The 13369-nt window shown below is 48.8% G+C and overlaps 1 protein-coding gene across 1 annotated transcript in view; it reads left to right on the top strand.

Moving 5' to 3' along the window:
* Positions 1-5348: 5348 nt before the first annotated feature.
* Positions 5349-13369, top strand: part of DRGX (dorsal root ganglia homeobox) — a 27228-nt gene continuing 19207 nt past the window's right edge. Inside the window, exons 1-3 of the mRNA XM_035020383.1 lie at positions 5349-5382; positions 9501-9598; positions 10497-10598. Of these exons, the coding sequence (XP_034876274.1) occupies positions 5349-5382; positions 9501-9598; positions 10497-10598 (234 nt within the window). The remainder of the gene's footprint in view (positions 5383-9500; positions 9599-10496; positions 10599-13369) is intronic.

Here is a 13369-nt window from a genome sequence, read left to right as displayed (position 1 = left end):
TAGGCATTTTCAAACTCCTTTCTCAGAGGAAGTCAAGGAATTTCTGAAAGAATGAGTGGCCTTCTCAAGTGCACCCTGTTTATGAAGCTAGTATGCACGGACTCTGCAGGGACTCTGCAGGTGTGTGTGGGGGGCTGCATCAGGTGCCCCGTGCCTGCTATGTTATCTTGGGAGGATTAGGCAGCTTTGAGCTGAGCCACAAGACTCCCTGGGAACCACATGGGGATACACTTGGTCCTGTGGCCATTGCAGATGAAGCTATTGGAAACTGGCTTGCATTTTAGTAGCTGCTATTACTTTTCCATGATAGTAAAACTAATGAATGATAGGAAATTTCCAAGATAATAAAATGCATATCTACCCCTTGTTGTATATATATTTTTTCTGTTCATAGTTCCCTGTTTATCTGGAATTTCAATTAGATGCTGTTTTTTTTCCCCCACATATCCTATCATGTTTGGCTAACTCAAGTGTTCTTGGCAATTTCCAAAACTACAAAATGACAATAGATTAGCTGACAAGTAGAGAATACGTGGTGTCCATACTGAGCATGCATATGCTTCACCTTCTGCCTTGGGACACCAGGGAGGCTTTAAAAAAAATTTAATAACAAAACAACATCACAAATCACCCAGTCCCTTCTAAAACACATAATTAGGAATTCAGTGTGGTTTTTTTCCTCCCTGAAAATGGAAATATTGTTATGGTTTTAAACCATGTTTACTGAAATAGTTTCTGCTAAACAAAGTTTTAAAAGGAAGGTTGGGACAAATCTCTTCTGAGCACAACTGAGATGTCAAATCCAACATATGTTCATGTATCCAGGCTCAAAAGATGTTGACAGTGGTATCTTGAAATGTTTCTCCAGTTTCCCCAAAACAGAGCAAACAGTAAGACATGAATGCCACATGTGATGATTGAGACATCAACCTGGAGTCTCAAATCTCTACCTTTTCTAAGGATTTGGGATTCTTTTCAGGAATCAATTTAAAATAACTCATAATTCAACTGAAAGACAATTTAGGGCTTTCAGGTATAGATGCTCTAGTTTCCAGCATTTTATTGCTGCTCTCAGTGTTTTTGAGATGACGGTTTTCCCTTCACAGAACAAGCTTAAAATTAGAAAAATCAAACACCCATTAGAGAAAGTAGATTTACTCTGCTATTAATTGATGTAAAGATGTAAAACTCCCATCACCCAGGCGGGAGCCTAGCACATCACCTGCAGACATTTTCAGGGGCCAGTGGGCCAGCGGCAGCCCACTCGGCCTAAACAGGAGCTGTCTGCCTTTAAGAGTGGAGGTTTGAATTTTCAGTGGTAGAGACGTGCTGGGAAGGGAGGAAGCCACATCTGCACACACATCTTAGGGAGTATGTGACACTCTCTTCCCACTTCGTTTTATTTTTAAAAAAGTGAACAACCTTGAAAATTGAACAATCCACCCTATTCTGGCTTCTCTCTGCTCTGCTGGACAGGAGGTAAAGTAGATCGCCTATTTAGTAACCAGAAAATGACTTAGAGGGAAGGGAGACTCTGCGGCTGCTGTGAATTAAATAGGGAGAAAAAGGAGTGTTGAGGACCAACCACAGGATTGTCTCCTTCCAGGGGCTGGAAGCAACCCAGGTGGGGGTGGGGAGGGCCAGCCGTGTAAGAATCTGTTGAAATATGACCCGTGGTTTTAACTTTAAATAAGCATTTCCGTCCTAATAGAAGCCCCATCTAATGTCTCCTGCAGCTCTGATTTTGGAACACGTCACATTCCTCATTAAAGCAATCACTGTTAAAACATAAAGCAACACAGGATTTATTTCTTCATTAAACTGATGATCCGTATATGAAGCCAATTAACATTATGAGTCTGGTGAACATCAAGTGTAAAGAGGTTAGAGAAAATTAAAAGCAGTCACCTTGGTCTTTAGATAAAGAAAGTACACTTTTAGGTTGTAAATTATCAGAGTGTCCAAGCGGGACAGATCGGTGAATTTGGTTAATTGAAAAATACATTTTACCGCACAAGAATTAAGGAAAAATAACCTTTTCGTTTCGAACGCCCTTTTTGGTGGGGGAGGGGGACCGTAGCGAATACATATTAGTCACCTTTGGAGGCCGAGTGTCAGAGACAATCGGAAGAAAAAAGGGGGGTCGCGTCATCAAAGTTTGCAGTAGGCTTTCGTTTCTACGTTACTTCGCTGTTTGTTTATTCGCTGTTTTGCCAACAGAAAGGAGTCGGTCTCGCGGCTCAGGGACAGGGACGTTGGGCGAGGCGAGGCGGAGTGTCCCGCGCTGACTACGCGCGAGGTGGGTGTTTTCCGGAGCCTGGCTAGTTGTCCCTCTAGGGAGACGGCCGGGCTCGCGTCGGGGACGCTGGGAAGGCTAGGGTCAGGCGGCGACCTGCGGCGGGCCGCCTCCGGGCTGAAGCCGCCGGGCAGGAGCAGCGCGTGGGGCTGCGGCGCCGAGAGTTCGGTCCCTTCTCTGAGCACGGAGCGCGCGTCCCAAGTTAACTTCCGCAGGTTTGAATCGGGATAGGATTGGGGTCAGTCCCCCAAAGCCTGGGATCCGGCAGGGGGGTCCCACTGCTGCGTCTCACAGAGCCCCAGAGGGGCCTTCGGGATCGGCATATTTTCCCTCCGCAGCCCTGGACGGTCCGGTGCCGCTGTCCAGGGTTCTGACCTGCCCGGAGGCGCGGGGAGTGAGCTGCCCGCAGACTCAGGATGAGCCTGCCCAGTTCCCGGGACATCTCTGGGCCTTGATGGGAATCTGCTTCGGCGGATATGAGGGATGGAGAACTGAGACTGGGGCTTGGACTCGTTGGCTTTTGGGGCCAATGCAGCGCCGGGCGCCTGGTGCCGCGGGTTCCCGCACGGTTACCCAGGTGCTACTGGAACATCTTGTCCAAGCCCTCCGGGATACCTTCCTCAATTCGCTTGACAGGCACTCGGCTCTTGGAGAGCACAGGGTGCGCAGGCGGGGAGCTGCCGCCTAGGGCAGATGGGAACCCGAGGGGGCTTTTGGCAAACGGGAACTCAAGGGTAGCCTCGGGCTCTTTGAAAGGGCTCCAGAGGGCAGGGGTCCTCTGAGCGACACAGGGAGGGACACAGATAGCGCGCCGAGCCTCTTGGCCTGGGTTGACACAAGGTCCGCTCTTGGGGCTCCAGCCCTCTCTGGATGAAGTGGAAACGGCGCTCTCTGCTGCCCGGCCAGCCCCTCCTGCTACCGCACCCACCTACCAGACCTGCAGGCGTGTTCCCCGCGGCCGGCCGACTGGACTGGCAGAGTCGGTGACCCTGGCGGAGCTGGCGCCGCGGACTCTCTCCGCCCTGAACTGAGCCAGAGTTTCCAGCGGTTTCTTCCATGTGGCGCGGCCAACTCCTCACTCCGGGGCTGCCTGAACCCAGGAGGGCAGCTGAAGTGCCCTGGGCCCTAACTTGTCTCCATTGGAGCGGTGCTGCGTCTTCCTCCCACTGGTTTTCAGAGGGTTGTCCACCGGCGGCCCAGGTCCCCGGCACTCTGCCCTTCAGCTCCACAAACCTCGCCCGCGGCAGGTGTCCACGTGTGGGCCCGCCAGGCCTTTTGTTTCCAACATGCTGTGTCTTTAAGATCAAGGCTGGATCCCAGGCGGTGCAGGGACCGGACCCACCGCCTCGCCAGGGCTCCTGAATGCAGCATTAGAATGTTTATAAAATATTCAATTTATGCAGTCTGTCCAAGAAGCCATCGTCCCAAAATAAAATCAGCAGTCTAGACGGAACACAGACACCAGAACTTATCAACAGTTGTCTGACTTGCATCTTCTGATGCATCTTGAGTGGGTCATAATACCAACTTTATTTTCAGTGGTGCATAAATTAATTACACGCATTTAATAACCAAAATATCATTATATTCCCCCTTTAATATCATAAAGGCTTTCCGCCAGGGAAGCACTTAATAGTGCAGGGGGCCGTAACGGGCTATTATCCTGGTGTAATGCTATTACAGAACCAATTATGCGCCATTAGACTTGCTTTTTTTGCAGTTTATGTGATTTGATCCAATCCCGTGCCCCTGACTTGAAAATTTCAGCCCGGTACTTTAGAGTTTAATTTTCACCCAGGCAGAGGGAAGGGCGGTCTCTCTCCGCTGAGTGTCTGCCTCGGATGCATTTTAAAAGTAATTGCGAAGGGTCCCACCGCATATCATTTGCATCGAGAAGCGAACATAAATTCAGGGACCCCTTGCTGAGAACAAAATCAAACTTTCCTTTTGTACGGTCGCTTGGAAAGGGAAGCCGTGTGCAAAGAGTCCCCCCAAAAACCCATCCGGCGGCTACAATTAACAGCGCTTTGTCAATTTGCAGCCCGGGAGTCGCCAGGCCTCTGACAAGGGCGAGCCCAAATCCAAGCTTTTACGGAGAAAGAAGGTTTGAGTCAGATGGGAAGAGGGGTGGGTGTGGGTGGAGTGTTCAGAAAATAATGCCTTTTTGGGGGGTGGTGGTAGTGGTGGTTGTTTCTATCCTCTTTTAAAAGAAGAAAAACATTTCTAATGTTTGCTGAGAAATGATGGATTTTTTTTTTTTTTTTTACACCACGTGGGCCATTTGTAAGGCCCAATAGACCTATCCAAGTTACTCGCTGTAGACAGCGCTGGAAATAATCAGATTAAGGCCAATTATGCGTGAGATTATAAAGGCGAGTGCTGAGCGGCGGCGCGCGCTGTAGACAGACAGCAAGACATCTGGCCACTTCCCGAGTCACTTTCTGGTCCTGCGGGCGCCAGGCGCGCCGAGCCCCGCCCGCTTCCAGCCGAGCCCGGCGTGCGGACCGGAGGCGGTCACGCTCCGGCCTTCCTCGTCCGCAGCCCGCCGAGGTACGCGCGGCTCCCGACCCACTCACCCGGCCCCGCGCGCCCGGCCTTGGGGCTCGGCTGCCTTCCCGGCCCGGGCTGCAGCTCGCGCAGTTGGCCTGGCGCGCTCGCTGGACCCGGCTGCGGTGGCCGGGGTGGCCGGGCTTGCGGCGGGGACCCCAGAGAGCCGGGAGCTAGATTGCCCGGGTTTGGTGTTGGGGCCGAGGTGGGGGCATCGCTATCTGGGAGGTGGACCCGAACCGAAGGGCTGTCCCACGGGGACCGGGCTTAAGACGGAGCTGCCGTGTCGCCTTCAGTCCCCACAGTGGGCTTAGGGCATTGGGAGGGTGGTGGCTTCCGGGAGGAGGGCGCCCAGTGCGCACTAGGGCCAGTCCGGGGCGCGGGCAGAGGGAGACTTAGACTCTATCGCTATTTGCTTTGCAGCCAGGCCGGAGATACGCGCTCCTTGTCTGTCCAGCGGTCACCCTCCCCAGGCCCCGCCGTCCAGCTGATCCGGCCGTCGGCGATGTTTTATTTCCACTGCCCGCCACAGCTAGAGGGTGAGTAAGCGCCGCGCCCGGGGCCGCTCCGAACAGCCCGGAGCTGGCCAGAAAGCTCCGGGGCCGCAGCGTGGCGGGTGGGTGGGTGGATGGGTTCCCGCTCCGCGAGGGTTGCAGCCGCCGGGAGGTGGGTACGGGTGCCCCTGGCCTCCTCCCTACATCTCACTCCAGCCTTCCGCCCTGTCGCCACCTGCCTCCCACCTCCCTCCCCGCCTGGGCCGCTTGGCCCGGGGCTATTCGCACAGCAGGGACCCGCCGGGTCCTCCCAGCACAGATGCTGGTGTCACGCCTCTAATCGGGTCTCCCGGGCCCTGGGGGCCGCATCAATCTTTCACGGTGTTTTGCAAACATCCCGAAAAACCAAGGTGGAGTAGGGAGTTGGCCCTCATCGTCCTGACACCGACCATGAGCCATGAACGACCAATTGCTAGGCTGCTCTCCCTTGGAGGGCAGGGCCGTCCTGCTCAGGGAAGCTTTAACGTCTGTTCTGGGCCACTGCTGCCCTCTGGAACTAGGTGGCCCAGCCCACCACCACCCCAAGTGCCCTGGCCTGGCTCCTCCCCTGTGACTCACTGGGTTTCCTGAGCCCAGACACCAACCACTCCCCACTCCCAGGGGCAGCCCCATGGCCAGGGTTTGAGAGTTTGAGGGTCTCCAGGCCTTAGAAGACATTTTGCCTCAGGATCCCTCATGTGTTCTCTGCCCTGGATTGTTAGGTGGGAGTAGGTTTGTGAGAAGGAGACAGCTTGGCTCTCTGGTGCCCCCACACAGGGCCTGGGGGGACCCCCTGGGTGGGCATTAGACAAATGCAAAGCCATACCTTCTGGACTTGTAACAGCATCTTCCTCAGAGCAGGAGTCTCAGCCGTGAGATACTAGAACTTTTATAACTGGGAGGAATACCAGGATTTGGCTTTGACAACCTACTCCCTTGATTTATTTGTGGGGTGGGAGAATTTTGGAGGCCAGGAAATCGAGGGAGGCATGGGGGAGGGCAAAGGCGGTGAGGCACTGAGGGGCTTGAGACATCAGAGGACCTCATCCACCTTGTCTCCAGTTACCTGGAGCAGTAACTGGGCCTCCGATGGCCAACATGCCCAGGGATTTCAGAAAGTTTGTTTTTGTCTTAACCATGGACGCTTTTAAGAGTTCAGTAGAATTTTCTAAAGGAGGCTAAGGATCCGTGTTTAAGCCCTGCTAGGTCAGTCAGCATTCCTAAGAAGGGAAGACCAGACACTTGTCTGCATTTCACCTCCTTTAATCTCCAAGGACCCGTGCTGCCCAGTTTTAGGAGGTGCATCCCCTGACACTGTACCCCAGGCCTGGAGGGACCTTTGCATGTGCGGAGGACACAACTACTCTGCACTTCTGAACCTGGGGTTTGGACTGATGGGTATGGCACAGCCCACTCCTCAGGTTAAAGAGGGGAAGGTCAAGATGTGGGTATTTAGCAGGTGGTGGGCTGCTTGGATAACTTAGGGGAAAAGCCCTGTCTACAGGGTGGGTTGCAGAAGTCACTTAGGGTGAGTCCTGGCCTGGCCGATCATGGCCCCAGTGCACTGAATTGTTGGCTGCTCACCTTTCTTTCCCACACCCCAGGCACATCCCACCTCAATGCTGATTCTGAGTGCTAGGACCAGAAGAAAGGAGATGTGTCTTTAAGAGCCTTGTTATCCCTCTGCAGATGTATTTCTGAGCTAGTTTTGCAGAAAGGGGTGTTTTTTTTTTTTTTTGTCAGTTTAGTGTTGCTGGGGAGGTGATCTGCTGTGCTTTGCAGGGCTGAGAACAGACCTTTGGAGTATGACATCTCCCTCAGCTTAGGAGCTTTTTAATTTTTATTCCTTATTAATCTAGAGAGGCATAAAGAAGAAAGCAAAACATGGTTCATCATCTCACCTCTCAGATAATTTTACTAATATTGAATTAAAAAGTACTACATATACCTGCTTAGGAAATTCAAACAGAACAGAAACCTACACATTGAAAAGTGAAATCCTCCTTCCTCTCCACCTTTTTTTTTAAAAAGATACTCCCTATTATTGGTTTCTTGTGATTCCTTTAAGAAAAACACACTTTTTCTTTCTATATGTTATGCCTTTTTTATGCTGAGATCATACTTCCACATCCTTTGGGTCGTTGCTTTTTTTACTTTGTAACATGTTTTGGGGATTATTCCATGCCAATATATGCAGATCTACTGATTTCTTTTAAACAGCTGTGTAATATTTCATTATATGTTGTACTGGTGGGAACTTTGGCTGTTCCCAGTTCTTTTTTTTTCCTTCTACTGTGTTGCCAGGAATGTTCTTCTTTTTCTATTTTAGCATACTTTACCTAATTCATAGATTAAATATGTATATGTGCACTTAAATCTTTGATGAATATTGTCAAATTACCCTCTAATAAGGCTGCACCAATTAATGCTCCTACAAATCATTAATGAAAATGCACATTTTATTACACTCTTAACTGTACTGGGTATCATTATGCACCTTATTTTTTTTTTTTTGTCAAAATGGTGAAAATAGTAGTTCATTGTTTTGTTTAATTATCGGCAGCGTTTAACATTTTCGTATTATCAACATTTCTACTTATTTTTAAGTAAAAAGCCTCTTCTCATGTTTTCATCTTTTCTATTTGTTCTTATTAATTCGATGGGCCATTGGTCTTTTTTAGGATTCAATTAGGCACATAATGTTTCACTTACAGATATTATGTGCACATGTTGTAGAAAAATTTTGGACCAGCAGGTATAAGTTAGAAGGCTGAGGCAGATAATGTTTGGAGCATCTCAGAGTCTGCATTCCATCCTCACCAATCAAAGAGAGACCATTTGGTTTCCTGCAAAATCATGGAAATAAGGCTGCTTTGAGGCTGTCCCTTTGAAGTTGCCAATGAGCTGGAGAGAAATCTTTGTAACTAGGGTTTTGAGGAAGAGTGCAATTTGGACAAGAAGCTGGAGGGGAAGGCTTCAGGAGAGACTGGGGTATTGTGGCAAAGGATGGGGCACTAGAGAGCAGAATAATAAGTAGAAGGGACCCCCCTTAGTAGATAGAATTTTAAAAAGTCCAGAGGACCATGCTTCTTTGGGACTGAGGTCTTTCTGAGGGAGGTTGCCTGTGTGGCTTGCCAGCTCCGAATGCCAAACAGGCAGTGCTTCTGAGACCAGAGCCCATGGCAGGTACAGCATTCACTGGCTAATGGGAACTTGCTCATTTGTTTTTCTAAGAAGCCATTGTAGACTGTGGAGTAAATGGTGCATATTCGGAAAATGATCTGAATGCACGTTTGGGGCCGAATTCTGTTCTGGCTTTATATGAGCTTTGGAGGCTGCTGGGGAGGGTGGTGGAAAGGACGCTTTTCTTTTCAGGGAAGTGAGAGCAATGGGTCCTTTATGAGCCTGGCCAGAGGGTGGGATGCCCTTTGAGAGTGGCCCTGCCTAAGTCTCTTGGAATTCAGGACGTTGGCTATGGGTGCAGACCTCTTGTTAATTGACATCTATATAACAGATCCACTATGGTGCTGATGAGCTGTGACCAACAGTAATTAATATTCATTTATAAACTTCTTACCTCCTTGTGTCCTGAAGTTCTAGGAGAAATGTGCAGTGAAAGCGCTTGGTGTTTTTCTTCCTTCCCAACCCCCAGCCGGTCAGCCTTGTTGTTTATAGAAACAAGGGAAAGTAAACTAGCAGGTGAGCAGACGAACTGTGGAGGCTTCTATGAAAGAATCCGAGGTAGGGGATGAGTTCAAGGCACATTGGACGCAGGTGCAGCTGGAAACCAAAGGGCAAGTGAAGGCTCTGCCTCAAGCCGGTGATTCTTCCTGGCACAGAGTCCAGAATTTCACAAGAAAAGCGGATTTGGCTTTCTTGAGGGAGAAGGTCTCCACCTGCCTGATGAAATAAACATAGTTGGGGCCTAAAGTCAAAGGTTACTGGAGGAGAGAGAGAGCACAAGAGAGTGGAAGAGAAGGGGCCCCAATGAGAGCAGCAGAGAAAGATGCTCTGGGACAGGCAGGACTCTGCTTGGAGGTGCCTCTGAATGAGCATGTGTGTCCAGGGTCGGTGTGAGGACAGGGAGGCCCTCCGGTCAGGCTGATTCAGTTTGCTCCCAGTAGGCACTGCACCCTTTGGCAACCACTCTCCAGGAGATTTCGATGATGGGTTTCTGCGCAGAAAACAGCGCCGGAACCGGACGACGTTTACTCTTCAGCAGGTAATGACGGCGCTCCCTTTCTGAGAGTCAGCGACTTCCTGCCTCCCAAAATTTCAGAGTTTGAGCAGCTCTTCTTTGTCTTTTAAAATAAAGCCAACTATGGAAACTGGATCTTTCTGTTTTCTTGAGTGCTTTATGTGTCAAGAAATCTGTTTGGGGAGAGAGTAGATGACTTGGATCTTCTGATCCCAGACAGGAAATAAAGGGACAATAGTGATCACTCACATTTGCCCTAGGTTGGTAGTTTGGGGGAACATTTCCACATCAGCAATATCATCTGAACATTGAGAAATGCAGGTAGGACATTCTTAATCCCAGCAGATAGATGGGAGGACTGGGGCCCAAGAAACTGACTGATTTGTAGAAGATATTGCCGTCCATAAATGGAAAGGCTACTAGTGGGACCCTCATACTGTATTTCCTGGACCTGGGTTCTTCTTAGATCTGTGCAAACTGGAGCTGTCAGGAAGGTGGCCCAAATACCTCTTGGGAGTTTCTGGGGGCCTGACACAGTGAGGGCTTCTGCAAGTTGTTCCTGTTCTCCTATGTCCTATGGGGAAGGCTGTGTGGATTGCTCTGACTCATAAGGCCCCCCCTTAGAGCCTTTGATTCCTATGAATCTATTTAAATGGAAAAGCATATAAATATTTGTGCTTCTCTTCTTATTCTTATTTCTTGGGGGAGCACCGATGTCGTTAGTGAGTCTTAGCTCCTAAGTCACCCGTGGTTAAAATTTTAATTCTGTGGGATCTTTTCAAAGAGCTTTCTTCTCCCTCTTCCTCCCCCAGTTGATCTGTGCAACTATATTCTCACCGCTCCTTGCAAATTTGAAATATGCATCTGCTTCCTCTCACCTTGCCACAGCCTCTCACCAGTAAATATTTTTTCCTTTTACTAGCTGGAAGCTCTTGAGGCAGTTTTTGCCCAAACACACTACCCCGATGTCTTCACCAGAGAAGAGCTAGCCATGAAAATAAACCTCACAGAAGCCAGAGTGCAGGTAAACCTTCTTTTTAATTATTTAACTCTCTAATATTAAAACTGGCAAACTTTTTTTTTTTTTTTTGACATCATGACTGCAGAGTGCACATTTGGCCAAAGAAAGCAAATGAAGACTATCTGTCATTTTCATGATGCACTTTAATAACATCAACATAATGTGGAATATTAGATTAGGTTGATTAATCGGTCATTCATAATTAACTAGTGATAATGTTCTACACTAATTTGTCCGCGTCTCTAAGGTACTAAATTACATCAATGCACATCCATTTCCTTGCTTTGGGAAAAAAAAAAAAAAGAGCTGAGATGCTATTCTCAAAGCAGCTCTGACTGCTCTGGGGTAAGGCCGCTCAATTGCAGAGAACTATGTTTTCAGATGGGAACAGGGTAGGACCTGCTTTCCAGAAATTGCATCATGTCCAACTTTTCCCCTGGATGCGGACTCTTTCAGCGAAGTGGATCCGAAGAACTTGTGCAATTTAAAAATCTTTAAAAGGCAGCAGCGAGAGGGCTGCCTCCGAGCTGAGCATGGCCCGCGGTGACCGTCTCTAAGCAGGATTTCTTTTTAGAAGCCACACGGTGATTACGTTTAAGTGCACAAACCCGTCGAGCCCGGCAGATGTGCCCGAGTGCGGGAGGAATGGATTCGCAGAGCCGCCTCTCTGGGAGAGCTATTCTTTGAGCACAATTATATATTCATTTTATTTATGGGGTTTCCTCCATGCTGTTTCTGTTCTTTTTTATGTAGGGGCTTGGGGTTAAGACTATGCAAAGATCTAATTGTAGGAAATATAATAGTTTGCTTTCGGTTCCCCTGGGTCATGTTAGTATCTCTTAAAAACCAATGGCTGAAGAGAGATAATGGAATTCTGAGCAGTAAATTGGGGGTTGTAAACAAATTATTTCCCCTATAATCAGATTATGTGATCCTGATTATTAAATCTGAACATGAATCATTGGTCATATGTGGGCAAATTAAACTGATTATTATTTGGAAATGAAAATCTCCTTTGGCCAGGATGTTGTCTATCCCTTCTTTTTTTAATGCCAGTTTGCCAATAGCTGCCTAAAGACTGAACTGCAAATTGAGATAAATGACACAATTATTGAGCATTCAGAAGTGGAAGATCATAACTTCTTCCTGAAAGGTGCAAGGGTGAGATAGGGGTGGTAACAATTAAGGCTGGGAATTGTTGGTCAGGCTGTTGTTGGCTATTATGCAAACAGACAATGGCTGTGAAGCGTGTGTTCAGCGAGCCTCCGTGTGGGGACGCGGGCTTTGGTGGCGGGAAGGGAGATGTGTTTACATTTATACCCCTTGCTCATTCAAATATGATTAATGTTCTATAAAGCAGGGGCTTAATCGAAGCTGATGTTGTCAAACAATAACTAAATAGGGAAATAAACGACTCCATCATGCTCTTTCCTCAGAAGCAGGCGAACTGTCAGTGCAAAGTCATTAAAATATGATAATGAAAAATAGCTCAATTAAATGTTGTTATAGCTGTGACCTTCATTCAATTAAGACACAAGAAAGTGTCTGCATTTTGCTTTGCATTTAACTGCCCTAAATTTAGAATATAGATAAAATCATTATTCAATGGTTGCTGATATGTGCAATTAAAAGCCAACTGGATTAAAAAAGAAAGAAACCCAGTTAAAGAAGAATGAAAATTCAGAAGTGGGGTGGGCTGGTGGAGGGCTCAGCCCCGGGACCCAGGCTTTCTCCTGGGCCAGTGTGAGGTGGGAAGAGGGGAGGATGCTCCGGGTGGGGGGCTGGAGGGAGGTCGAGCCAGGCCTTTTTTGAAAGCCAGGAATTATCTCCCAGGAGAGAAGGGACGAGGTTCTGCTGGGTAAAGAGCAGCAGGATTTCACTGACCTCTGGGAACACCTTGGGCCCCATCTGTCCGGCTGCCATGAGGCTGTTCCTCTGCAGATGCCATCCTGATTGCTAAGGCTTGCAGAATTCCACACCAGTCTCTCAGAAGGCACTTAGGGCAGGTGCATCGTAAGGCTCCTCCTAACCTGAGCATGGCAAGGGATCAGGCTGCCTGATGTTACCGAGTGACTGATGGCTGTGTGTCGGATGACAGTGCTCCGTGTTTTTCCTGCGTCTCTGGGCTAACAATGCTTGGGGGTGGCCACCATTATTACTCCCAGGGAGTTTGGATCTGGTCCCTAGCCAAGCCATTGGTCTTCAAATCGTGGGTCTGCCACTTACCACCTGAATGACCTTGGGCCAGTTAATTAACCTGTCTGTGCTTAGTTTTCTCATCTGTAAAATGGGGGTAGACCTACCTGCCTTACAGGGTCGGGGTGGATTCTAAACCAAACCAGGGCTGACTCCAGAGGCATTGTATCTCGTGGGTGGGCTGGGCTGCCCGTCATGAGTTTTGGTGCATCAGAGAGGATTTCACAGGTCTGAGGCCGGACACAGTCCGGTGCTCAGGCAAACCTGCTAAGAGGGAATGAGCCTTTTTTTTTTTTTTTGAAGATTTTATTTGACAGAGAGAGAGAGACAGCGAGAGAGGGAACACAAACAGGGGGAGTGGGAGAGGGAGAAGTAGGCTTCCCGCAGAGTAGGGAGCCTGACACAGGGCTCGATCCCAGGACCCTGGGATCATGACCTGAGCTGAAGGCAGACGCTTAACAACTGAGCCATCCAGGTGCCCCGGGAATGAGCCTTTTTGATGAGGAAACCCCAGGGCAGTGTTTTACAAACTGCTGTGACGATGATGTCCCCTCCCCACAATCATAGGAAATACGTTT

This window comes from Mirounga leonina, unplaced genomic scaffold, assembly GCF_011800145.1.
Source record: "Mirounga leonina isolate KUSES-001 unplaced genomic scaffold, KU_Mleo_1.0 Mir_114, whole genome shotgun sequence".
Taxonomy (NCBI): domain Eukaryota; kingdom Metazoa; phylum Chordata; class Mammalia; order Carnivora; family Phocidae; genus Mirounga; species Mirounga leonina.
This window is presented reverse-complemented; position numbering and strand designations above follow the sequence as displayed.